Source organism: Vespa mandarinia, chromosome 16 (assembly GCF_050613455.1).
Source record: "Vespa mandarinia isolate Hongniang chromosome 16, ASM5061345v1, whole genome shotgun sequence".
NCBI lineage: Eukaryota > Metazoa > Arthropoda > Insecta > Hymenoptera > Vespidae > Vespa > Vespa mandarinia.
Genome location: NC_140825.1, coordinates 4,999,546 through 5,025,397, shown reverse-complemented (window position 1 = coordinate 5,025,397; position 25,852 = coordinate 4,999,546). Strand labels below are relative to the sequence as shown.

Here is a 25,852-nt window from a genome sequence, read left to right as displayed (position 1 = left end):
AAGAAAGAGAGAGAAAAGGAAGGGGAACTTCTGAGGAAAAATAATTTCAATGATTGTAATAATACGACGACTTCATAAGAATTTGACCTCGTGCATGAACAACGTTTTCGTCCTCCTTCTCCTCTTCTTGTCATTTTCAATAAGAAATCTAAGGAGGTGAAACGGAAGCTCGAAGGAGAGTCCTTAGTGCATAAGTAGATTCTCGCGCGAAATGCCAACTACGAGGCGCGTTGCACGTCCGTGATAAGGCGTGCGAGGGCACGACCTATGACTTCTCGAGTGAACATTGAAGCGACAAAGAGAGAGAGAGAGGGAAAGAAAGAGAGAGGGACATAGAATAAGATAGAGAAACGGAATGAAGAGGCGGTGGTCGAGCTCTCTTACGAAGCTCTCGCACGAACAAGATCGTCGTTCCTACGACGTTGATGAGGTCATGGAATGAATGGAAACGCTTAGGTTGATCTCTCTCTCTCTCTCTTTCTCTCGTTGTCTTTCTTACTTATTTGCTTTTATCCTTCTACCATCCTTTTGTCCAACAAATTATTAGTATCGCCTCCCATTTTGTGACGAGTAATCGAGAAAGATAATTTGTGATTTGACGAAAGGAAGAAGTCTACTTTCGTTATCCTTCTTCTTCTGTTTTGTTGCTCTGTTTTTTTTTTGCTTATGTAATTTTTTTTCTTTTCTTTTATCTTCTCATTTCCTGCGGAAAAAGAAGATAGAGGGCTCGTGGACGAGCGTGTTTGTCACGAAATAGGAGAGATCAAATTCTCGAGAATCACGCTTTCTTTCGCGGATGTAGGTATATATATATATATATATATATATATATATATATATATATAAGACCGATCCTTTCTTAATATCGTCTCATAATAATTTCAGAGTTTCGATGTCCTCGGAGAAAAGTAGATTGTAATAACGTTTTACTTCCTCTCAATCTCTATCTTTTACATGTTTCTTTGCTAATATAAAAACGATGATCATTAGGTATCATACCTAACTGCGAACCGTTAACGATCTGTTAGAAACAGCAATGCGGCAATGTTCTTTTTTCTTTTTCTCCCCTCATTTTTCTTCTTTTTTCCCCGCAACGTCATTTAGATAAATTATTGAGAAGAAGAAAAGTATTAGATTTTCATGATTTTTCACCATATATCCTACGAATCTTATTTCTAACGAAAAGATCTCTCGATATTTTCTTTTTTTTTTTTCTCTCTTTTTCCCGATACAATGTTCGATGATTCATTATTACTAGAAAAATATAGAAATCGCCAATCTATTAGAAAACTCGATGATAACAACGCCGCTTGTAAGTAACTTAAGTAGTTAAGTAATGTCAGCGAGAAGCTAAGCAACCGCCTACGCTTGGCTTCTTATACGTATCGTATACTCCTTCGTTCGCATAAACTCGATGTTCAGTGATATCGATCGTCACGTTTCGAGAATATCTAAGAAGAAATGTCAAGTAAACGAAAAAATTAATATCGAATCTTTTACCATTTTTTTCTCTTTTTTTCTTTTTTTTTGTTCTTTTTTTTTTTTTTTTAACACAAATACATTCATTCAAATTTTATATATACGATTTTCTTATAAAAATTTATCTGCAAGTTTTGTTTCTTTTCGATTTTTTTTTTTCTTATTTCTCCCCCGAGGGAAAAAATTTTAAAGAACAATCGAAAGATCCTTTAAAGTGAGAGAATAAGATGAAGGTGGACGTTGCAGACACGTACGGGTAAAAGGTTCGCTTGACTTGGCTCGACTCTCTCTCTCTCTCTCTCTCTCTCTCGCTCGCTCTCTCTTTGCTCTCTTCTCGTCGGAGAGAAGATCGAGAGGTTTAAAGAGCCGACGGCGGACGGCCGCAAACGCGATTCGCTTCGGCGCGACGAACGTTTTGTCGCTGGTGATTGGCGTTTCAAAGGACAAGCGCGTACAATGCAATTACCTTAACCGCGAGCCGAAGAGACGAGGACGATACGGATTCGACGGGTCCGAATGAATAAATGCGTGCAACGTATACCTATACATATACACCTGTCTCACGCCTACATCCTTCCTCTCGTACTGTCTTAACTCTTTTCCCAAAGAAAATAAACGATCACGATTCTATTCTATTTAGTTTTTCTCTATTGACGAAGCGTGAGATCGAAACACAAAAGGTGAATATTAAATCGATGATTTGGTCCGTCCAATTGAAAAGCCAGCTTTCAGGAATGACCTTTTTTTCTTCTTTTTCCTTAAGAAAGAAAAAACAAAAGAAAAAATTTCATATTCTCCTTCAATCTTCTTTCATCCTCGATAATTTGACGACGATAATCCAGACTTAATTCAACTCGATTCCGTTTCCGAATACCGCAAAAGATGCGATTACAAGGTGGGCGTTGCGAACTTCTTCCCAATAAATCGATTTCGCGCTCGTAAACGATTATTTCACGTCACGATTCGATGTCTTTTATTGCCCCTAAAATGCCGCTTGAATTTCTCGATAATCCATTGAACGTCCATGTCGAATCTTCATTTTCACGAATATAATCGTTGATCACCCTCGAAAGATAATGTATCTTCGGAATAGTAAAAAGTATCTCTCCTTTTCGAATCGAATTTTGAATGCAGGGTCTTTTTATTTTCACATTACTTTAATTTTAAGGGAAAAAATTTTAAAGAAATTAACGATCGAAAAACTTGTGCAATATATTAAAAAGGATAATACTAAAGGCAATCATGTGCAATTACGTAAACGATCAATTAAAACCCATCATTTTCGAAACGATGTATTTGTTTTTTCCACCTTTTATTTCCCATAATAAGTTATATTTTTTTCCTACGTAATTAGTCTACTCGTCCCTTCTAATGCCGATACAATCCGACTCTAACTCTCTCGTCTTGATTTTATGACGTTACAATGAGCGAGATAAACGATATAAAATTCGTTCTATTGTGAATTGTACTTAACTATACTTAACTACACTTCGTAAGAGAGAGAGAGAGAGAGAGAGAGAGAGAGAGAGAGATAGAGAGAGATTCGATCGGAAAATAACAGAGAGAAAGAAAGATACTCGTCTAAACGTAGTTGGAAAGATTTACGGGACGTTGTGGATAACGAAGAGAACTCATCAGCATCGGTAATGGCTGCACTCTTCGCTTACAGCCTTTTGTGTCCAGTAGTTAAACTCCACCTTCGTTCGTATCTCGTACCGTGACTATCAACGAACACTCAATCAATTTTAATTACTATGGCTTTTACTCCAAGGATCAAATTCTAGAAAGAAGATTAAATAGACGGACGAGGAGAAAAATCTACGAGATACGTAAAAATGCTTAGTAAAAGTAACGCGTATACGTTTTAAAAATCGATATTATCTACCTTTATCTATTCTTTTTTCTTTTATCTTTTTTAATTTAGGATTTGCGTGTCTATTCGTAAAAAAAAAAAAAAAAGAAAGAAGAAGAGATAATAGAGAAGATTTCGCTCGTTTACGTATTTTTACTCATTCATCTTTCATCTCTTTAATCTTCTGGCACTGCTTTGAAAGTAACTCAACTACCTTCCTATAATAGCCAAAGGATATAAAGAAAAGTTACCTCCGAAGTCTCGTCGAACGTGCTCGGCAAATATTTTAAATAGTCCGATGGTGACCGTGCTAAAAAGAAATACGAGAGAGAGAGAGAGAGAGAGAGAGAGAGAGAGAGAGAGAGAGAGAGAGAGAGAGAGAGAGAGAGAGAGAGGAGGACTGTTAATTACGAAAGGGCACGCATCTTTCGAAGCGTGCAAACGCATAGGCGTAGTCAAGACACTTTACACGACTCGAAAGCAAAACTGTTTTACGACTACTTTAAAGCTGACTGAAATACGACGACCGATGAAATCGGTGCGAGGCCTCGGACTCGCGCTGCCGTACTCGCGGTTGCTGCCGCGTTGCGAAGAGTCTTGCTCTTCCTTATGACTTTATGGCCGTTGTGCAATGATACAACAACTTTAAAAATCTATCCGTAAACGCACACTCCCGCACGCGCTCGACCTAAGAAGAAAACACGTTTCTCGTTTCCCACAACCCTCCTTTCCTTTCCTACGAAAGAACGAACGTAAGAAGTGCTTCAGAAAAAGAATCATTCTATATTAACTATTATAACGATTTAAAGCGTTAATCGAAAAGAAATTTAATCGATCATAACATAATTCTATGTAATAAATCATCGACAACGAGAATAGAAAAACTATGTAAAAATTAATGTTTAATGCGGACGAAAAATAATATATGTATATATAAATATATATATATATATATTTTTCTTTTTACGAATTAACAAATGAAATAAATTTTCATTATGAAAAAGAAAAAAGAAAAATCGAACGAGACGATTGACGTAAAAGATTTTCTTGAATAGATATATACATTATAATATCTAATACATAGAGACACGTAAACGCAAAAGGCAACTACGCAAAACGTGTTCAGTCTTTCTCTCCCTCTCTCTTTCTTTCACTTACGTAACACTGATTCCATCCTCCCACTCATTGTTCTAGCTCATCTTCGTCCCGTCTCCTCTGTATTTTCTATCTAATCAAATAATTATCGCGTTCTAATGCATCCACGAAGGCTTTACCACGAATACGACGACGTAAACTTTTGATCTCTTCGAATGACGAGAGCTTAAAGCCCCGACGGCCACGCCTTAAAAAATGACTAGCTCGGAGGATGGTATGCAGAAACCAGATACCGGAATCGTTGGAATCCGTGGGTCGTTCAACGTTTGCTGACGTCTCTGCATATAATTAAGTATACTGATACACGCCGTTTCGTTCGCTTTTAAATACACGTTCCGTTTAATGCGCACACTTGGATACACCATGAAGCACAATAATGTCTGCTAAAGAATGTAATTGCTTCGTGATTTAATGGATACGGTTTTGTATCGTCGTTTAGGTTTTCGAAACGAAAAAAAAGGAGGGGAGAAGAAGTCGTAAAGTATAAATATTTTTAAGCGATCACGTCGAATCATGACGATGTTTCATGCATAGTTTACGAGGATGATAAAGAGAAGAAAAAGAAAAAAAAAAGAAAAAAAAAGAGAGAGAGAGAGAGAAAAAAGGAATAAAAGGAAAAGAAAAGAAAAAGCGGAACAAAAAGAACATTTATTAAATTCCACGTTCCCTCTCGTTAGAACGAAGAGAAACGTTAAATCGCGTATCAAGGCGCCGCTAGTCGATCGAGATGCATCGCGATGCATCGTCTTTCCTTTCCAACGTTAATTCCTCCCACGTTCGTTTTCTCTAACTGTGCCTGTCGCCGATTCTATCCTACCGATTAGAAAACGTCGGCTTAAATCGCCGCAGACACACATTTTCCAGTTCCTCCTCGGCGAATAATTAAAAGCCGATACTCTCTTCTTCTTCTTCTTACGATCACCGATCGTGCGTCGGCTGACCGATTTAACTTTATCGAGTAAATGCGATCGATTTTTCTAATTAGGAGAAGTTACCTTTCGAAAGTATCGTAGTTTCGATGAAGTATTGAAATAAAAGGAAATTAAGAGAGAAAGATAGAGAAAGAGAATGGTAGGAGACATCTAACGGTGTATTCTCTCTCTTTCTATTCGAGATGTCTCTCGAACGTGGCTACGAGTTTCATAAACAACGATTCGTGTACCGGCAGGTTGGTTAGTTATGATCGTCGAAGGTAGTGCCGAGTCGCAGGAGTGAAAGACCGATGGTATACGCCACACGGTAAGAGGGACCTCTTTCTCTCTTCCTCTCTCTCTCTCTCTCTCTCTCTCTCTCTCTCTTTCTCCCTCTCTCTCTCTCTCTCTCTCTCTCTCTCTCTCTCTCTTTCTCTTTCTCGTTCTAAGACTCGTGCTCGTATAGAAGGCCGACCTTTAAAATTTTCCTTCAGCTCGCAAAGGTACTTGTGTGTTTACTGCACGGTATGCCAACACCTGCGAGCTAGCGAGATCACGTTACCCCTTGCGGTTTAAGATTTCCATAGATGCGACGTCGATCCAATGTGCTCGCTTGCTTGCTTCCCCATTTCGATATAATCGACAATTTTCGATTGTAAATGTGTCGTCCCTCTTCTTATTCTTTTCTATACGATTGGCAATTAAAATCAAACCTAGTTGCTATGGGTTTGCTTTTGTAGATACCGATGTCGCGTTATCGTCGTGAGATAAAATTTCTTATTAGCCTGACAATTAATTACTCCAAGAAGGATATAAAGAAAAAAGAGAGAGAGAGCTATGCGATCGGAATTATGGAAATAACGATGCCGCGATCGTAAGGAGCCTTCCCGCGACAGGTACGGCCGCCGACAATCGTTTTTGCTAAGAACGAGATATCTCGGAAGGAACGAGATCTCCCTTTCGATTATGTTAACCGCGGGTGCATCGAGTTTATCGATACGGTAGCTCGCGATATCTCGGTAATGACAGACTGTATCGAGGAAGCTGCAACATCCGATAACGCTACACAAAGTCGAGAAGACGTATCGTCGTTTATTAACTTTAACTTCCGAACACCAACGTCCAATCTTTATTAGCCTATTCTCCTCGCACTTCCCCTTCTTCCACTTCCACGATCTTCCTGAACACGTTGTATCGTACATATATTTTCTACTTACTGCCTTGTTGTTCTCCGCAACTTATACTTGGCTCTCGATTTGCGTAACCGGCTTGTAACGATATTTCCGACTGTACTCGACCAACGTCTCTCGTTCTTTCGACTTTAAATCGTCATCTCTCTTAATTGGCCGAAAAAAAGAAAAAAAAATTAAAAATGAGAAATGAAGAGAAAAAGAAAAGAAGAAGCGAAGAAAAAAGTGAAGAGAAAGGAAAACGCGTCGGGTTGCGTTAGATTCGCGGAAGCTAATCATTCGAAACGGAAAAAAATAAATAAAATAAAAACATAACAAAAAAAGAAACAAAAAAGAACGAAAAGAAAGAGAAAGAAAAAAATTTTTTAAAAAAAGCAAAAGGAAAGAAGGTAAAAAAAGAAATTCAATTGACTTCTTCGAGATTACACGTAGAGACGAGATCTTTGAAAGGAAATAATCGAAAGAAAATCGAGAACGAGTAAAGTGCCCTTTCGAGTTCGAACGCATAACAAAGCTGAGAAGATTTCTTCGTGACTTCGTTCGACGAATCGGCAAAGCCTCTCTCGTCCTCGCCATAAAACAAGATCGCACGTCGCAAAACGATCGGGGGAGACGTCGTCGAGGAGCACCGACACTTGTCTCGTTTAATGTTAAATTGCATACTGCACGGACGGTGTCGAGTAAAAAGGAGTCACGACGAGACGGCTTTAACGAGCGGCAAGAAAATTGCCGTCGCCATCACCACCACCCTTGACATCGCTATAGCTATACTTTACTTTTGTCACAACTTATTCCATCTCGAAGAAAATTCTAGTGACAAAGGAAGAGAGAGAGAGAGAGAGAGAGAGAGAGATCGAAAGAAAAAGTTGAAACCTTTTAATCAAAAGTTCATATACTTTCCAAGAAAGATTTACTATTAATAGACGATAGTAATCTATTCTCTATCTTTTTCTCATTTACTTATGGTTACTCGAGTTCTTTCCTAGGCAATACGAACTGCTCTCGAACATTCTGTTTCTTTCTTTCTCTCTCTCGCGCGCGCGTACAAGGCGCATTAATTAAACGCAAGCGATTAGTTAGATGCAGTTAATTATATACATTAATATGCAAATGAATTCCCTCTCTCTCTCTCTCTCTCTCTCTTTCTCTTTAACTATCTAGCCAGATTGTTCACTTCTTATTTACCTGCCTCGTATTTTCGCGCTTACTATACTTCTCTCTCGCTCTTTCTATTTCTCTTTCTATTTCTCTTTCGGTCTCTCTATTCTAACTGGCAGATTAGGAAACGCCTTTTCCGCAGCTCGGCGACATGCAACTTTTGGCTTTGAATCGAATCAACCGAGTCTCCGATGTCTACAAGTAATTACTCTTAGAAACTCCCTTGACGGTGATTAAGCGAACCGCAGGGAGCTATGGTAAAAGGGGGATTTCCGAGTCTCCTTGCGGATTTGAAAACGTTGGAAATTTGTCTTGCGCTAAAGCACAATTTCAAAGTCTACGAGCTTTCTTATTTTATAAACGAACAAAGTTCACCATAATGTGTCTAATTAGCAAAATAAAAATGATAATTAACGAAATTTAAAATATCTTAAAAATTCGTAAAAATAAAAATATTATAAAAGAGAATGAGATGATGATGACGACGACAAATGATGTAACATCGAATAAGAAGAAATTTTTTTCTCTTATTTTTTCTTTTCTTTTTCTCCATTCTTTTTTTTTCCTCCCTCCTTGACACAAGAATCTTTCTAACATCGAACAAAGAAGACGAAAATGCAGAAGCATTTTCCACGATATCGGTGCGACGAATAGCAAAGGCGAATTCCGTGCGAGTCTTCAGTTAAGCGAACAATGAGCTCATCGCGAGAGAATTTCTCTCGGCTTCTTCCTCGCGCATTCCGCGTGACTTCTCGCGGGATTCCAGTTTATGTGGCAGCGAGTTCGACTCTTAGAGTTACGTATGTATGTATATGTATCACCTTGGTGTTTGATAAAAACCGAAGAAATCCAAGTCGAAGTGTGTTGTGCTTGAGCAGAACGAAAAGAAAAAAAAGATTCTTTACGACGAGTACCATGAAAATGTACTCTTTGTTATTATTATTATTATTATTATTATTATTATTATTATTATTTTCTTTTCTTTTTTTTTTTTCTTACCAGAATCAATGATGATCGTAAAGGAAGAATAAAAATCTCCAAATTGAAATCAGAAAATCCGAGTTAATTCAGGTCTTTCTATCGCACTTAGTTAATTATCACTAATGAATCCCAATTAAGGGTTTTATTCCGTTACGTGGAATTCTACGATCGTTGGATCTCTCGAGGAATGTTTGCACAGCTGAAAACTTCGATGAATTTACATACGTATACGGTAATACGTATGTACATAAGTTCGATGACGATAAAGTTTCTTACTCTGAAAGGTGTCTTAAATACATAAATATCTGTATCTCTCTCTCTCTCTCTCTCTCTCTCTCTCTCTCTCTCTATTTATCTATCTCACTCTTTCTCGTTTACAATTAATCAAGATCTCGCGAACTAGAAAATGCGAGGACAGGTGACGAAAAGATGTAGAGAAGTCGGTTCTACGACAGGTAGATGTGTGCCCTTGTCCAACCTTATTAAAGCTGAAGGGCCTGGGAAGAGATGGGTCTTCTCTAGCACCTTCGTGTACCTCATGTAACTAACATTAGATGCATAATGCATGGATAGATGGGTAAGCTAGGTGTCGAGCTACGTGCGACATATATTCTCTTGGGTTGTCTTTCCGTAGCAACCTGCGAGCACTGTTGAAAGAACCTGTCGTATATGAACTTTATCAAACTAATGATTATTCAGTGATCTGTAAGCGAACTACTACTACTACTACTACTACTACTACTACTATTACTGTTCGACGATACTCGGTTTCTCGATAGATTATGGCGATGAAAAAGAAAAAAAAACGGAAGAAAAAAAAAGAAGAAAGAAAGAGAGAAAGAAGAAAAAAGAGACAGAAGAAAACCCGATGAGACAAAGTTAACTATAAGAGTTTCTACGACTGATTCAAGGAGATAAAACGTTATAAAGCATTGTGATGGTAATACGGTGTTAACGTACGCTTCGATATAAATCGCGAGTATGGTAGCGTGGTACGAGAAAAGGGTTTTAGTCGAAGCTGAGTTGTAAAACATCGAGTTAGTACGATATACATCTCGCTATCTCCAACGAAGAGAGATCGTCGTTAAAGCTTTCCGAAGTGTAAACAATAGAGGGTAAGACACTCGAAAGGAAACTTAACCATAAATTTAAATGGAAGATATACAAACGGGCTCGTCTTTGACATTGTCTTTCTTCGATGGAAAACGCGACTTCTTTTCCTTTTTCGACGTACCTTCTAAGATATAAATCATTCGATTCTTTAGATAATATAATGATATTCCTTGATGCGATGGCATATTACGTATGCACGTGCAAGCATGGCTAGTGCAATTACAAGTAGGCGCAATGGTTGCTGAGGAGGAAGCTGCTTCGAAGAGGACTTGCTTTAAAACGACTTTTCTCTCTCTCTCTCTCTCTCTCTCTCTCTCTCTTTCTTTCTTTCTTTCTTTCTATACCGTTGGATTCTGAAGTGATTCTAAATCGATTTGTCGCGACGTCGTGCTCGACGTTCTACAAGGAACGACGTCTTCTGTCGCCATCGTCGTCCTCGTCTTTCTGAAAGATGACAACGATAAAATAAGTCTTGGCTGGACGAACCGGAAGATACGTTGGCAGTAGAAGATAGTATGTATTTATGTATGTATGTATATATGTATGTACGTACGTACTTAACGTGGTCCTTGCTACTACGTCAAACCAAACCAAGAAAACGAAATACATACGTACTAGCAGAAGTAACAGAAGAAGAAGAAGAAAAGAGAGAGAGAGAGGGAGAGAAAGAGTAGAGTCAGTAGCCACGATAGAAGTTCGTACACGAAGGACAGGAAGGCGGCTTTCCACGGCTTACCACGGACGGCTAACAACGACGGTGGCCATTGTAGGGAGGGGGAGAGCCGTCGCTTGACTTTTACAAAGTGGACGCCTAACAAATGCCCGGCACGCATACATTAGCCCGCATTAATACCTGCTTGGATTTATTAATGCCCATATTATATTCATACGAGTCGTGTGTACGAGTTACGGCGCGATGCATTGCGCCGAGGGCACACATGAGCCACAAGCTCGATGATATATTCAGCGTCGCGCTTACTCTATTGTTCGAACTCAACCCTCTCCTCTTTCTTTTATTTTTTATTTTTCCTCTCTACCTCTCTCTCTCTCTCTCTCTCTCTTTGCCGCCGAATCATTCCAATCCACGTTCGTACCTCTACCGTTTCGTACGCATTTCAAACTACATGACTGCTTGTTGCGAAACTCAACAGTGTCCGAGTAATGAAAAGAAAAGTAAATACTAATGTCGCCTCTTTCATTTGTAACTCTCATTGATGGTAACGGACGGAATGTAGTCTATAACTTATCGGCGATTTTACATAGAAAATTTCTTATTATAAATTCTCATTTAAAAATGTTGAATTAATTAATCGTAAAAAAATAATCGATTCGAATATCGCCGATGTAATAATAAGTAAAGAAATTAGAACGACGAAAAATATACCTAATTAAATAGAACGAAACGAAGAATGCTAATAACTAATCCGTACGATTGTTGGCCAACGAATGACTTTAAAGTCACCTCGAGCTTGTTGATATAACTTTATTTAACATACTCCTATCACGAGAAATCCTTTTACGATTTTACGTTTACATTTGGAATATTGCAACGAAATCGATTCTATTATATCGATATTATCCAAGCACGTAAATAAATAGATAATTCTTTTTGCTTTAAAACGATCTTTGTTTCACCTCTCTACGACTTTCCGTTCAAATGTTATGGTCCTTAAAGTTTTCAATTCATAATAACATCGGTCACGTGACCAGAGTACGAGCCGTAGTTATTAATGAAAATATAGTTTACGTCGACCAGCTGTGCGAGTAACGTAAATTCCAGGAATTTATATAGGACAATCTTCTTCAATGAATTATGAATGAATTAGATTTATTAATGAGTATTTTTTCTATTCATTTATCAATGTTAAATATAGTCCAAAATTAAAAATCATAGGGACATTAAATAAAGACCATTTTAAAGTTAATACTTTAAGTTACATTTGTTTATTAATTATTAAACAAATTGGTTATAAATAATTACTTTTTCGTTTAATTTAATTAACAAAACAATAACTCCGAAACTATGAGTCGTAGAGATTTGAAAAAACGATCAAAAATTTAATCGGCAAAATTTTTATTTTTTTTTTTTTTTCATTTAACAAATTTATCATAAATAATTAATATGTTTTTGTTTAAAACTAATTAATTTAATTTAATATAAATTAAAGATATGACCATAAAGAAAAAATGATGAATTATATGGAAAGAAAAGGAGAATGAGCAAGAAAATATAAAAATTCCTCATAAGTTCTCTCCCCTGAGGGGATTCGAACCTGGAATCTCCCAATTATGAAGATAGTGCCCCAGACCACTAAGCTAATTAAACTTTCTAAAATATCTTTCCTTTATTGTGTACTTAAACCAAAGATGGCACATTGTAACTTTAAAGAGAAGTGAAATTTCTCAACGGGTTCTGAAAAGCATTAACCCTATTCATCCAGCTGATCAGAGGACGTAAATGAGATGAAAGAAAAGACGGATTAGCGTGACACTTTCACGATATAATATCGTCGACGTTTGTATTTACATGCTTACAAAAGCGGAACGACGTCTTGCGTGCTCTCGTCGATTCGTTGTTATTATCTTAGAGAAAGTTACGAATATCGGATGACATGTAAATAAAAAAAAATGTATATATATGTATATAGTATATATATTTTATTTTGCCATGGGAAAGGGAAAAGAAAAAGGAAAAGGGAAAGGAAAGGAAAAGAAAATTGTAAAATTTTCTCCTCTTCCTAAATCCAATAAAAAAAAAAAAAAAAAAAAAGAGAGAGACAAAAAAAACCAACCCCGAATATCAAAACTCCCAATCATATTGTTGGAATTACAAACGTCTCGTTAGAGTACTCGTTTGAATTCTCTCTCTTTCTCTTCTTTTATCTATCTATCTATCCATCTCTCTTTTATTCTCGATAGATTTGAAAGAGAGTGTTCTTCTTCTTCTTCTTCTTCGTCACGACCGTGGGATTCTACTAGTATAAGGACGATTCTCATTCGGCTGCTGTGAGTCTCTAACAAACGCAGCACGTTTCCTCTTCTTTCTCCTTTGACTCCCCCGCATGGAACGCACCCTTCCTAGCTCGTGTCAACGCGCAGAAGAACGAAACGAACACAAACGAGTTATACTTTAGGTGCCGCTCTCTCCATTCACTGCCCGTCTACTGACGTTCTCAAGTGGGCGTGTAGAGAGTACGTCTGAAAGAGAGAGAAAGAGAAAGAGAAAAAGAGAGAGTGAATAAGTAGATATATAGAAGAAGAAGAAGAAGAAGGTAAGAAAAAGAGGAAGAGAAGCTTGGACACGAAGGACATGACAGCTTCGCTGGGCACGTCGATACTCGTTAACTATAACACTATTCGCCTCCAGCTTGAGAACCTAGAGAAGCGTGCGTGCTGAGGATATCCAGCACGTAGATGAGCTTACACAACGTACGTTTCGAGAAGAAAAACAGAAGAAATAAGAAGAAGAAGAAGAAGAAGAAATAGTAGTAGAAGAAGAGTAAGATGGAGGTTCACTATTATTTGTAACGCACGTGCTCGATCTCAAAGAAACGACGTTTCCCTCCACCACACTTCTCAGTCACTTTTTTTCTTTCTCTCTCTCTCTCTCTCTCTCTCTCTCTCTCTCTCTCTCTTTTCTCTTTCTCTCGATCTTCGTACTCTCGCGTTCATGACATGGGCGCCGTCACGTTCGAACGTGCTTTACATTCGTGAAACGTCATCGTCGTTATCCTCGCCACGGAAACGAGAACGTCTCCACTGTCTTCCCTTTCTGTCGTCTTCTTTTTCTTCTTCTTCTTCTTCTCCTTCTTCTTTTGCTTCTTCTTCTCGTCCTTCTTTTACTTCTTCTTATTCTTTTTCTTCTTCTTCTTCTTACTTCGACCAAACTAGAATTGGAAACGCGAGCGCGTGCTACGTATGGAAATAAGAGAGACGCGCGTGCGTACGTTCACCGACGTCTATTCTCTTTGTCGGGAGGATCTCCTCTCGCTTTTATATATATATAGGTGTATACATACAACACATACATATATATATATATATATGTACGTAGCCGCGCTTTGATTTTGTATAAAAGAGAGCCCTCGATACGATCTGCAATTTCTCCCTACCGGTTCGTCTCTTGAATTTAACATTCTCCTGCGATATATCATTTCGATTGTCGTAAATTCTTCTTTAAAGGGATCTCTACGGAGGAAGAGAGAGAGAGAGAGAGAGAGAGAGAGAGAGAGAGAGAGAGAGATCGTAAGATCGATCGTGAATAAGAGGACGATGCATTTCTGGAAACGAGAAAAGAGTGAATACTGTGAAAAATTTACTGGCAGTACGGATAAGAAAAGAAGATAGAGAAAGAAAGAGAGAGAGATAGAGAGAGAGAGAGAGAGAGAGAGAGAGAGAGAGAGAGGAAGAAAGAGAGAAAGAAAGAATGGCCATTAACGACGAGTATCTCACGTTTTAACGGTCTCACACTCGCCAATCCGGTATAGACTGTTTATCGGTTTAATGTACGCCGTTATAGACGAGAGAATGGTGCGTACCATTAATCGACGATAAAGCGTCTCTGAAATTCTGACAATAAAGTGCCCGAAGATAGTAGCGAGAACAACGACGAAGAAAAACAACGTAGTGCTAATTTATCAATTAAAAAGAAAAAAAAAAGAAAAAGGAAGTATCATCATTACGGACGGCTTTAACATTAATATCTTGATTATTCTCACTGAACTTAACCATAATGATTTCCAAACGAATTATAAAGAATGATATCCAAGTAGTAATATGGAAATGTCTTCAGAGAAAGTGAGGGAGGAGAAATGATATAAACTCGCTCTCTCTCTTTCTTTCTCTTTCTATCTCTCTCTATCTCGTCGTGCGACAATTATACGACAGGGGAGGAAACGTGTTGTCTGTCAAAAGGGGTTTGTGAGCTCAAAGCTAGGGTGCGATTGAAGAAGAAAAAGGGTCGTCGGCATTACCATGTGAAATATTAAAGATCGAGCAATGTAATTACGAATTCTCTCTTCCGTCGCTTCTCTTCTCTCCCCGTCCCTTCGTCGATGGTAGTGAGACGACCGCGATTAGATCTAAACTGGTCGCTAATGCCGTTAATTGCGATGGATTGTGTAATTACCTTCGAATGTGTGGTGTAGACGTACGCGCAGGTGCGGGCCTTTTATACTTAAATGATACATACGTATCGTGTATGTGTGTGTAAGAGCGCGTGCATGCGTGTCTCTCTTTCTCTTTCTATTTCTCTTCCTCTCACTGGTAAGACGCGTGCGACATTACGAAGGCAAGTCAGCTATAGAACTTACCGGCAAGTACAAAGGATGATTTTCTACGAACAAACCGACTGTCTTTCTTTGAAAAGTCCCTTTACTAAAGTTACATCTCGTGTACTCTTTAATGTGATAGAGAAGAAGAAATAGAATTAGAGAAAAAGAAAGAGAGAGAGAAAAAGAAGGAAAAAGGAATAGAAAAAGAAAATTGTTTAATAAAAAATTCTTCGCATAATCGTAATAAAAATTTCTTTGTTATTAACGAGACAAAGGAGAGAAATAAAAGAAAAAATAAAAAGAAAAAACCGAAAAAGAAAAGAAAAAAGAGAAAAAATAACTAACGTTTTACGTTCGTTGGATCGACGAATAAACGAGGGCCGAAGTCTCGGCATTTCTATGTACGACGACGAAAATCACGAAATAAACAAAAGGATCGAAAGAAAGAGGAGGCCCCCGCTGAGAGTAGTACGAAAGGATGAGAAAGGGAAGAAAGATGGAAGGAAGGAAGGAAGACCTCGGACAAGAAATTTCGCGGTAACTTCTGTCGCGTTTTGCCGGCTCTCGTGATCTTGCCGCGTGTTTAGGAGCTGTTGGAACGCGATCCGGTGCGGGTCCCTTTGGCCGCGGCTTGGAAAAAGCTCGTCGAGCAATTTGTGACTACACCGAGGTGCTGAGTCAAAGATATAAGCGCGAAACGTTCGTTCGTTCGTTCGTTCGTTCGTTCTCGTTTTCGTTCTCTCCCTTCCTCCCTCCCTCTCTCTCTCTCTCTCATGTGTGTCTTGTCAAGACAACTTCTACTAAGTTGTGTGTTTCCTTCCGACACGACTGTGTAACATATATATATATATATATATATATATATATATATATATATATACATATATATATATATATATGTATCTTTATATGTACGTAAACGTGCCGGATTCTGTGTCGGCATTCATCGGAGAAGTACAAAGTGGTTGAGACGAGATGCGAGCTCCATTGGATTGCTTTCATTAGGTCGGTAATGCCTAGGTAATTCGATAAAACTGAAAAATTCCGATGTCGCGTAAACGGGAGATATACGAGTCCAACGAGAGAGGGAGAGAGAGCGAAAGAAGAGTACTCGTGGAGTTCCATTTAAGGGCAGCACGTGTTTCCGCGCGCTTACCATACTGCTCGCTCGCCCTTCGACGCTTTTTCTTCTTCTTCTTCTTCTTCTTCTTCTACTTGACAAGAACGTGAGTACGAAGTAAATTTCGATATATGTTTCTAAGTAACTTCTACGGTTAAAAGAAATTCTTTTCTTTTTTTATATCTTTCCAATCCAAAAATTTCCATTCGTACGAGCTATTTTTATTCCTTACAATCGAATTAAGATCTTAATTAATTATAACATCAAAATGAATTGTAAAAATAAAGGAAAAAATTATTGCAGGAAAAATTATTGAAAATCTATACGTAAACGTACTGTCTACGTGTATGAGAAGAAATAAGAAGAAGAAAAAGGAATGTAAAAGAGAGAGAGAGAGAGAGAGAGAGAGAGAAGAAATAAGCAAGTCCACGAGAAGTATTCGTAATTTCGGTGAGCCACGAACGACGGAGTTCCCTCGTCGGCCGTTCCTCAGGTTCCCCTCTCATGGTCGTCCTCGAACGACCTGTTCCAACTACCCGGATACGAAAAACACGATAAATCCTGCGTTACACGTAGGCGTGCCTACCTTCCGCGGTACCCGCAACACGAGGATCTCCGTGCGACTAAATTACGACGACGAGTTCGGGCTCTCTCCTTAAGTAAAGTGCAGGTTGCTTGTCCTGCCTTCCTTTCGTCCTTGGTAAAAGAGGCGCCTGGTTCTCGTTCCCGTCTACACCGCGTTCTTACCAATCGCGAACTCTTTTTTCCTTCTTTTCTTTTATTTTTTTCCTGTTTCTTTTTCTCTCTTTTATTTCTCTTTTTATTTACCTCGTTGTCTCCTCATCATAGGTGCACTTCGAAAGCTCTTTTAAAGCTCTTCAAAAATTTGCTCGTTATCTCTGCAATCGTTCAAAGGTAGCGTTAATGAAGGGAATAGATGAAGACTATCTTAGACTTAATCGATGAAGACTCCAAGTTAAATGGCATAGCCATAGTCTCACGAGAAGCTCACTTAACTACACGACATACCATACAAATGTTCTCTTTGATCAGATTACTACTCTCCGTCGCCCTCTGACGATGTTTCTTGCTCTCCCTCTCCCTTTTCTATCTTTCTCTTTGTCCTTCCACAACCCTTAGACGCGTTCCATGCACTTTTTCCACATTGACACAGTGCGCGCAGCTGCTGTGTTCGGGAGGAAGGGTTCGTTCTCGTGAAAGAAAAAAGTATGAAAAAGGAAAAAGAGAAAGAAGGAAGGAAGGAAGGAAGGAAGGAAGGAAAGAAAAGAAAAGTAAAGAAAAGAAGGAAAGGAGCAGACAATTTTCGAACGAGTGTACAATGCGAATCTTCTTTTTCGATCGTGATTGCCGAGGAACCTTAAATTACGCTTACGACACGCGTGCTTCTTGAAAAGCCCTTCCCCGACTAACCCATTTACCTTTTCTTTTTTCTTTTTTCTTTTCCTTTTTGCTTTTTCTTTTTTTCTCTTTCTTTTTTCTTTCTTTTTTCTTTTTTTTTTTTTCTTTTTTTCTTTTTTAATCATTTATCGATGCGTACTTACACGATGTTACGGCCAATTCGAGGAAGGAGTAATCGCTGTTGCACGCGTTCTCCATCCACTCCTCATCCTTCTCCTCCTCTTCCTCCTGTTTCTACTCCTCCTTCTTCTCCTTCTCCATCTCTTCCTCCTCCTCCTCGTTGCAATCGTATAAGATAGCCTAAGATGTTTACGCTTTCCAAAGCACCGCCTCGAGGAGATCGATCGCTTTACACGAACGAGACAAGAACGAACGCGCGCGCACGGAGAATTAATGAACGAGTCGTGCCAAGAACGCGTAATACGTTTCTTGGAAAAAAGAAATCTCGATCGGTCTTTGGTAATTTCAAGATCGTCCTTCGGAAGTTAAGAGGAAGAACAGAGAGAAAGAAAAAGGGAATAACAGAGAAAGATGGAGAGAAAAAGAGAGAGAGAAAGAGAATGAGATAAATAAAGGGAGAGAGAGAAAGAGATAAATAAAGGGGGAGAAAGAGGAGAGAGAGAGAGAGAGAGAGAGAGAGAGAGAGAGAGAGAGGGAGATAAATAAAAAGAAAGAGAGAAAGAGATAATTAAAAAGTAAGAGAGAGAGAAAGAAAGAGATAAAAACGAGTAAGAGAGAGATAAAAAGAGAGAGGAGAGAGAGAGAGAGAGAGAGAGATAAAGGAGGGGAAGAGCTGTGGGAACTTTAAGTAATTTATAGGATGTTGTAACGGGATTTTTACAACATTGGACATTGCAGCATGAGAACGGTAGACTAGCAAAAAAGTGGAGCTACGATCGAGGTCGCGACTTGGCCGCGTACGCCCACGAACGCCTAGACGGCCATTGTCTCTCTCTCTCTCTCTCTCTTCCACTCTCTCACTCTCTTTCGCGTGCTTAAAAACGTGCTCTCGTTTAGAGGCAAGAGACCGTGTCTCAGAGTCTCGTCTTCCCACCGTAAATCACGGAGATGATCTCGAATCACGCCCTGGCCGTTGCGTTCCGCTCCTTTTGCCCTCACCATCGCCCTCCAATATTTCTCTTTTTCTTTTTTTCTTCCTTCTTTTTTTCTTTCCTTTCGTTATCTTTTTTGTTTTGTTACTTTCCTTCGCGTATACACATACCACCAACATATACAAAGACATACACGCGCGCGTGGACTTGTACGCACGATTGTTCTGTTATAAAAAAAAAAAATAATCATCGAAGCAACTAAGTAACATCGACGAATTTTATCGTTCAAATTTGTTTTATTAACGACCGATTAATTATTTGCCAATACAATTTTATTATAGAAACAAAGGATAATAAAAGCAAGTTATTAAGATTTATTTCGATCGTTGGGAAAAAGATAAATGAATAATGATAATTCTATTCTCTATATCTTCTATAATCGATCGATTACATTCACTAAAGATTTTCTCGCATCGATTAGAGAAATTATCGTTGTACGTAAAAGAGCAAAGCCTATAGAACTAAACGTTCCAGATCTCTCTCTCTCTCTCTCTCTCTCTCTTTCTCTCTCTATCTATCTATCTCTCTCTCTAGGGTTACGAGGAACGCAGAACAATACCGTGCGACTGTTAACGAACCGTTAAGGATTTAATAGCTCAATAAAATTTTTTAACGACTCTTAGCTACAGGACTTTATAGGATAATGGTCGAAGCGCCGGGTAATTTCGTTTATGGTTCGATCAATGGCTCGTACTTGATCGCGCGACAATCATTTTCTTTCTCTCTCTCTCTCTCTCTCTCCTTCTCTTTTTGTGCGTTTTTCGCGGATGAAAATCTGTCCGTGTGTAATTTTATAAAAAAAAAGAAGAAAGAAAAATGAAAGAAAAATCCAAAATAATAAATAAAAAGGAGTATAGAAGAGTTAAAGTTAAGTATATCGTATTTTAAGAAGGCTTTGATTTTCTCTTTCTCTCTCTTTCTCTCTCTCTCTCTCTCTTTCTCTCTCTCTCTCTGTCTCTCCGGTCCTAGTATTATCCACGTAGAGAAGAAGATTATGAAAGAGTATATCCGAGGAATACGTAATTCAAGGAATAAGAAGACTGGTTAAAGAAATAAAGTAAGAAAGAGAGAGAGAGAGAGAGAGAAAGAAAGATGTTTCGTGCAGTGCAAAGTCGATTCGTACGGTGTACCGGCTCTTAATTATGCACCACCCACCCGATATATTTCGAGTCTCACGGCGACCGTTAAAACTCTTACGTGTACCAACAGGAGACACCGCGTCGCGGTAATTACAGCTCGGTAGGGTCGCAACTGGTGCTTTTAATAGGACGATAATTATGCTTATAGAATGACCGTAAATCGACTAATCGTCCACGCTTATACTCTGTGTCTCTCCTTTTCCTCCCCTCCCCGCACTCCCGTACTCTCTCTCTCTCTCTCTCTCTTTTCCTTTTCTTTCTTCTATTTCTTCCTTTTCTTCCTCTTCTTCTTCCTTTTCTTCTTCTTCTTTTTTCTTCTAATAGATAAATATACGCAACCGAATGGTACCTACGACGCAAGAAGACGTTCTGTCCATCTCTTTTCTATATATGAATATCTTCGAAAGAGAAGCTCTTTCAGAATTCAGACTCACTGCGAGTAATGAGCATGAAAGACTTCAACGATAACGGCTCTTGTCCTATCCTTTTTATTTTTTATTCCTTTTTTGTCTTTTTTCCATTTTTTTTCCTCTTCTCTTCTCTTCTCTTTCTTTCTTTTATACTCTTTCTTTCCTCCTTACTATCCCTTTTTCCGTTCGTCCGTCCTTTCTCAATCGTCGTTGAAGTTATCCTCGAGGCTTCGAGAATCCACGATGATCCACGATACGTTTTATTTAACAATGACCGGATTATATATGGGAATGAAATAAATGGCATTGGACAGGTGTTTCCTAACGAGCTGTAGCTTTGCTAAATTCCCTGGTTATTTTCTAAACGAATAAAATTCACCGAACGATTGAGGATCTTACTAATGCGAAAAATATACAGTTGAATTCGTTAATGTGACCTTGAAGAAGGTCGATAGCCGAGAACGAGATGTGCCAATCCTTGTATGGATTCTCTCTCTCTCTTTCTGTCAGATTAATTACAAGTGCAATTTAAGCGAAACTTCTTATTCTCTTTCCGCAACGAGATCAATGCCGATCAAATAAATATTATTTATTTGCTTTACGTTGGATTTTACTTTTCTTCTTCTACTCATGTCTTTTTTCTTACTCTTTTTATTATTCGATCAAAAAGAATTAAACGTTGAATAAAAACGTCCTGCCTATATATATATATATATATATATATATATATATATATATATATATATTGATCGTATTGGTTTTTAATTAATATCGTTAATAGTTTTTAATTAGTATCGTTAATGTCAATTAATTCTATTCAAATCGTCGTATGAATATACGAGGTATCCCGTTAAAACAGTTACGTAAGATACGTTCGAAATGCCAATCTGAAATTCTCGCATAAGAATCTCTCTCTCTCTCTCTTTTAACAAGAAATAAAGAAAAAAAAAGAAAAATAAAGAAAAAAAAAGGAAAGAATGCATCGAAGGTTTTTCCCATGAAATTCTAAAAACGAGGATCACAGAACGAGGGTTCTAAAGTATCGACGAAGAAAAAAAAAAGAGAAACATAGCGTGGGATTCGCAATTAGTTCGGTGGTGTACACGCACCGTATTGTCCTTGTCGTCGTACAGCCGATATATCCCTCGTAACTCTTTCTCGTCCTTTCCTTATTCCTTTTCCGCGGAGAATCGTTTATGGTGTAGCCGTAACGGCGGATGTCCAAGGCCACGCCTGTCACCTTCGTTCCTTCTCCAACATATAAAACACCTTTACCTTCCCGTATGCTTTCCACTTTGATCGATCGTACAAAATTCCAATAACTTATACCTACTCGATGAACGTTCATGTTTCATATCATTTTCAACACAACCGATACTAATGTCTATTTCCTTTTATGAGAAATACATTAATATTACATCTAGAAAGAAACTAGACAATTTTTTTCCTTTTTTTTCTTTTTCTTTTTTTCTTTTTTTGTTCCTTTTTTTCTTAACGAAACTATTACGTAAAAAACAGAAAGAGAGAGAGAGAGAGAGAGAGAGAGAGAGAGAGAGATAGTTACAAAAATTATTATATTACAAAATTATCTATTTCCTTTTTTAATATATACATTTACGTTGAACGCGTACGATTTTATCTTGCTAATTTTGGGACAATAGAGCTCGAATCGAGGCTAGTTCCTACGAAGGAAGAAGGAGTTAGAAGAAGGTACAACATTGGAGGATGCACGAGCAAAACACCATAGCAATGGACGGTAGTTAACGGTGCGAATTGCTCGCCATATACGTATCGTGTACGCGCTTATGTTGGCCCGGCTAATGCCAATGGGAGAGCCCCCACGTACGGTTTACATAGCCGTAAATATACCGCTGGACTAATGTGGTGCAACTTTACGTCGCCGGTTTACACGTTGACCCCCTACTGATCTCCTCTCTCTCTCTCTCTCTCTCTCTCTCTCTGTATATATATCTTTTTCTCCCCTCCCCCCTCTCTCTCTTCCTCTCGCTTGGACGCGTGCATCGTTTAACGTGAACGTTCCTATACGTAACTTTACATAGGCGCTATATCCTTCGGACTGGCTAATCCACCCGGTGTACGTGCCAGACTAATTAGTAATTTAAATTCGACGATCGATTCCACCGAAAATGGCCATTTAAACGAACGACTCTCGAGCTGAGAGTAATGCGAGAACTACGTCGGAATCGATTAGCGAGAGCGAGGCTTTCGAGGATTCCGTAACACGATCTATGTATGTATGTATGTATGTATGTATATATATATATATATATATCTTTATCTATCTATCTATCTATCTATCCATCTATCTTTTCCCCTTCTTTTTTTCTCTTCTATCGATCGATAAAGTCTTTGTTCGATTAGGTAGAATAATTATTGTTTTATTATATATAGAAGGATATGTGTTTAATCCTTGGATATCAACGACACTATTATCCGTATATCTATCTGATCTATGATCGTAGTATTACTTTGTCTACAACTCGATGCCACGCACGATATATGATAAAAGTTAACAAGAATAATCGTGGCTCGCGAAGGACGAAAACATTTCCGCAAATTTGCTTCTCGGAGAAGATGATAGTTAATAAGAAAGACGCGATCATTTTTTCATCGAGAAAAGAAAATAATACCTGTCCTTCATTGAATTAAATAAAATTTCAATTACAAACGTTCTTCCGCATTGCACATTAAAACGTAACATTTCGTTCCGTTCGAAATATTCTCGAGGAAAAATAATTAAATAATATAAATATCTAAGTTTAATTATAATTCACAATCGATTCTTCAAGGCGATTAAATATTACTATACGTTCGAATTAATTTAATCTCGATATGATAAAAGATCGATAAGTATATATGCATGTCCTCTAATGCATGTCACATAAGGTCACGAGAAAGTGGCATAAGTCTTTTATCGTGTCTGTAGATTGGCCCGTTCCACTGACCCTAAAGGTTGATGAACACGTCTTCTACGAAGAACTTTTGCCTAAAGAGGAAAGTACGAAGTAGCGTTCATCGATTATCCTAAGCACGGTTACGTGCATTCGCGGTTTTCTCTAAGCTTCCTTTCTCGATCGAAACGATCGAAGGAGAAACAAGTGGTCTGTCGTAATAATTAAAACGTAAGGAAGAAGACGGACGTCTTTTTTTTTCTTTTTTACAGAGATAACGAGAGAGAGAGAGAGAGAGAGAGAGAGAGAGAGAGAGAGAGAGAGAGAAAGATAATTGGTATCTCCCAATTAGGAAGATAAATGTTATCCCTTCTTATGTTGGCCACAAAACTCGATTTAGGGTATATATATATATAAGAGGAAGTTAAAGAAATCTGCTTTTTCGCATGGAAGGAAGACATTGTCCACAGGTTAATCCTGCGGTCGCGTCATTCTTCTGCAAGTCACTGATAGCTTACGGCTGATTGCAGTAATCTTCGCGTCGTAGTTTTGGAAAAAAATTCCTTGGAAACCCTAGCGCGAGCGTGAGGCATTACTAAATAACGGTACGCGTAAGTACCGGGCTTTAATGTACGGGAGAGAAAATATAATCGGTCTTGGCTTCGAGGTCGGAGCCTGGAAAACTACGCGTCTCTATCTCTATCTCTCTATCTCTTTCTCTCGTATGAGTTACGTGCGGCCTTAAAATCCCAACCTTTTCTTTTTTTCTCCTTTTTTTCTCTTCTTTCTTTCTTCCCCCTTCCCTCCCCCTCCCTCTCTGCACCCCCAACAAGTTTTTTTCTTTTTTCTTTCTTTATTTTCCTTTTATTATTATTATTTTTTTTTTTTTTTTTTCTTATTCATTCGCGATAGTATACGGATAAACGTTGGAATATGCGTTAGACCGTATTAGGTATCGATGCCGAGCAATTTGTTTGCCGTGTATGTACTTAAGTACGTAAGGTACGTATCTACGTACGAAGAAACGTCATTATCCTGTATCGCTTACATTAGCGCGTTCCAATTCTCAGTATTTCCTAATTAATAAGATAAATAGAAATTTGTCCTTGATTTGCATTGATTTCCCTAACTGCTTATGTTGTACCTATATCTTAAATATCCAACGTTATGTATAAATGAAAGAAAATGAAAAGGATTGAGATATGTACACACACACACACACACACACATATATATATATATATACACATATATATACGCATGTATATATAAAATAAGGATCCTCTCTCTTTTTCTTTCTCTATACAAGTTCAGCGCTTGCATCACGGAGAGATAGTAAACATTGCAAGTCCGAGTCCTGTTTGGTCGAGTGTGACAAGCTAATGGTGTCCTTGCTCCGTCGAGAGGCCCCGATTGAAAATACCTCACCGGTAATGTCTACCAAATCGGACCAAAGTGAGTGGCCACTGCTAAGGCTAGCCGCAGATGCTAGTGACACGAGCGAGGCTGCAGTCGGCGTTGCAGTTGCAAGTCGACGTTCTACGGAACGAGAGAGGAGAAGGCGAATGTCCAACGTCGGCTGAGGTGTCGGCTTTCGTACTACGTGCCACGCGAACGTTCTACTAGCGTAACACTGAAAACTATAAAACCGCAAACCGCGTGCACCTGGACGTGACCGACTTAAATGAGTACGTATGCATATATGCATGTATGTATGTATATATGTATGAATGTATGCATGCACGTATGCACTTAAATCCAAAATTTGAAAAATATTTTTCGAGTTTGATCGAGAAACGATTGTCCATTTTATTATCAAGGATATAATCCTTTATTATTTTCTTTCTTTATCTCTCCTATTTTGATTTTCACTTCTACTTTGTTTCTCATATCTAAGAATCTCTGAAGATGTCCTTTCTCTCTCTCTCTCTCTCTCTCTCTCTCTCTCTGTCTCTCTTTTAAAGAAGGAAAGAAGAAAAAAGAGAAAAGGAAAGAAAAGAAAAGAAAAAGAGAAAAAAAAGAAAAGCAGGATCAAACGAAACGACATCGACCGGCGGTATCAGGCGGCGAGAACGTAAAGTCGAACACACTCGCGTGAGCAGAAATTATGCAAAGTAGAGGCCAAGGCTCGCGAGTCGTGCTCGTAAAGCGGATGCTGACGAGCGACCGCCGAAGTTATGCAAATTTCAATCAGGGAAAGCCGAGTAAAACGGTATAATACGAACGCGAGATGCTCGTTCGAAAATCGCTGTTAAATTCGCTTCCACCGTAATCTTCCTTTTCTTTTCTCGTTTTTTCTTCTTCCTGTTTTCTTTTCTTTTTCTCTCTTACTTTTCTTACCTCTCCATACATTTTATTTACTTTTTCTTTATGGCGAACTCATCGAAACAAATTACCTTGCACCTGCGAGGACGAACATCGAGGACACGCTCTAAGAACGTCGAAACGACATCGGACGATGTCCAATTCACAAGGCTGGGAAACTATTAAGTAGATATAAGGATACGAGTTGAATTCTCCGCTTGTACCAAACGTGTACGTATTACAAGCTAACGCGTGCGCTAGCTCTTTTCCGGAAGTTTTTGCTTAGCACAGTCCGACGAATCCCACGGTAACAAGAGACTCAAT

General features: G+C 38.5%; 1 protein-coding gene across 4 annotated transcripts in view; it reads right to left on the bottom strand.

Annotated features, from left to right (window-relative positions):
- Nucleotides 1-25,852, bottom strand: part of LOC118442358 (uncharacterized) — a 249,162-nt gene that overhangs the window by 169,685 nt on the left and 53,625 nt on the right. Inside the window, exon 1 of one of the 4 annotated variants that reach the window (XM_035867864.2) lies at nucleotides 10,184-10,282. The exons of the other annotated variants lie outside the window; for them this stretch is intronic. Coding sequence (XP_035723757.1) covers nucleotides 10,184-10,267 — 84 coding nt within the window. The 5' untranslated portion in view covers nucleotides 10,268-10,282. Of the gene's footprint in view, nucleotides 1-10,183; nucleotides 10,283-25,852 lie in introns of those variants that run through there. 4 annotated transcript variants of the gene reach the window in all.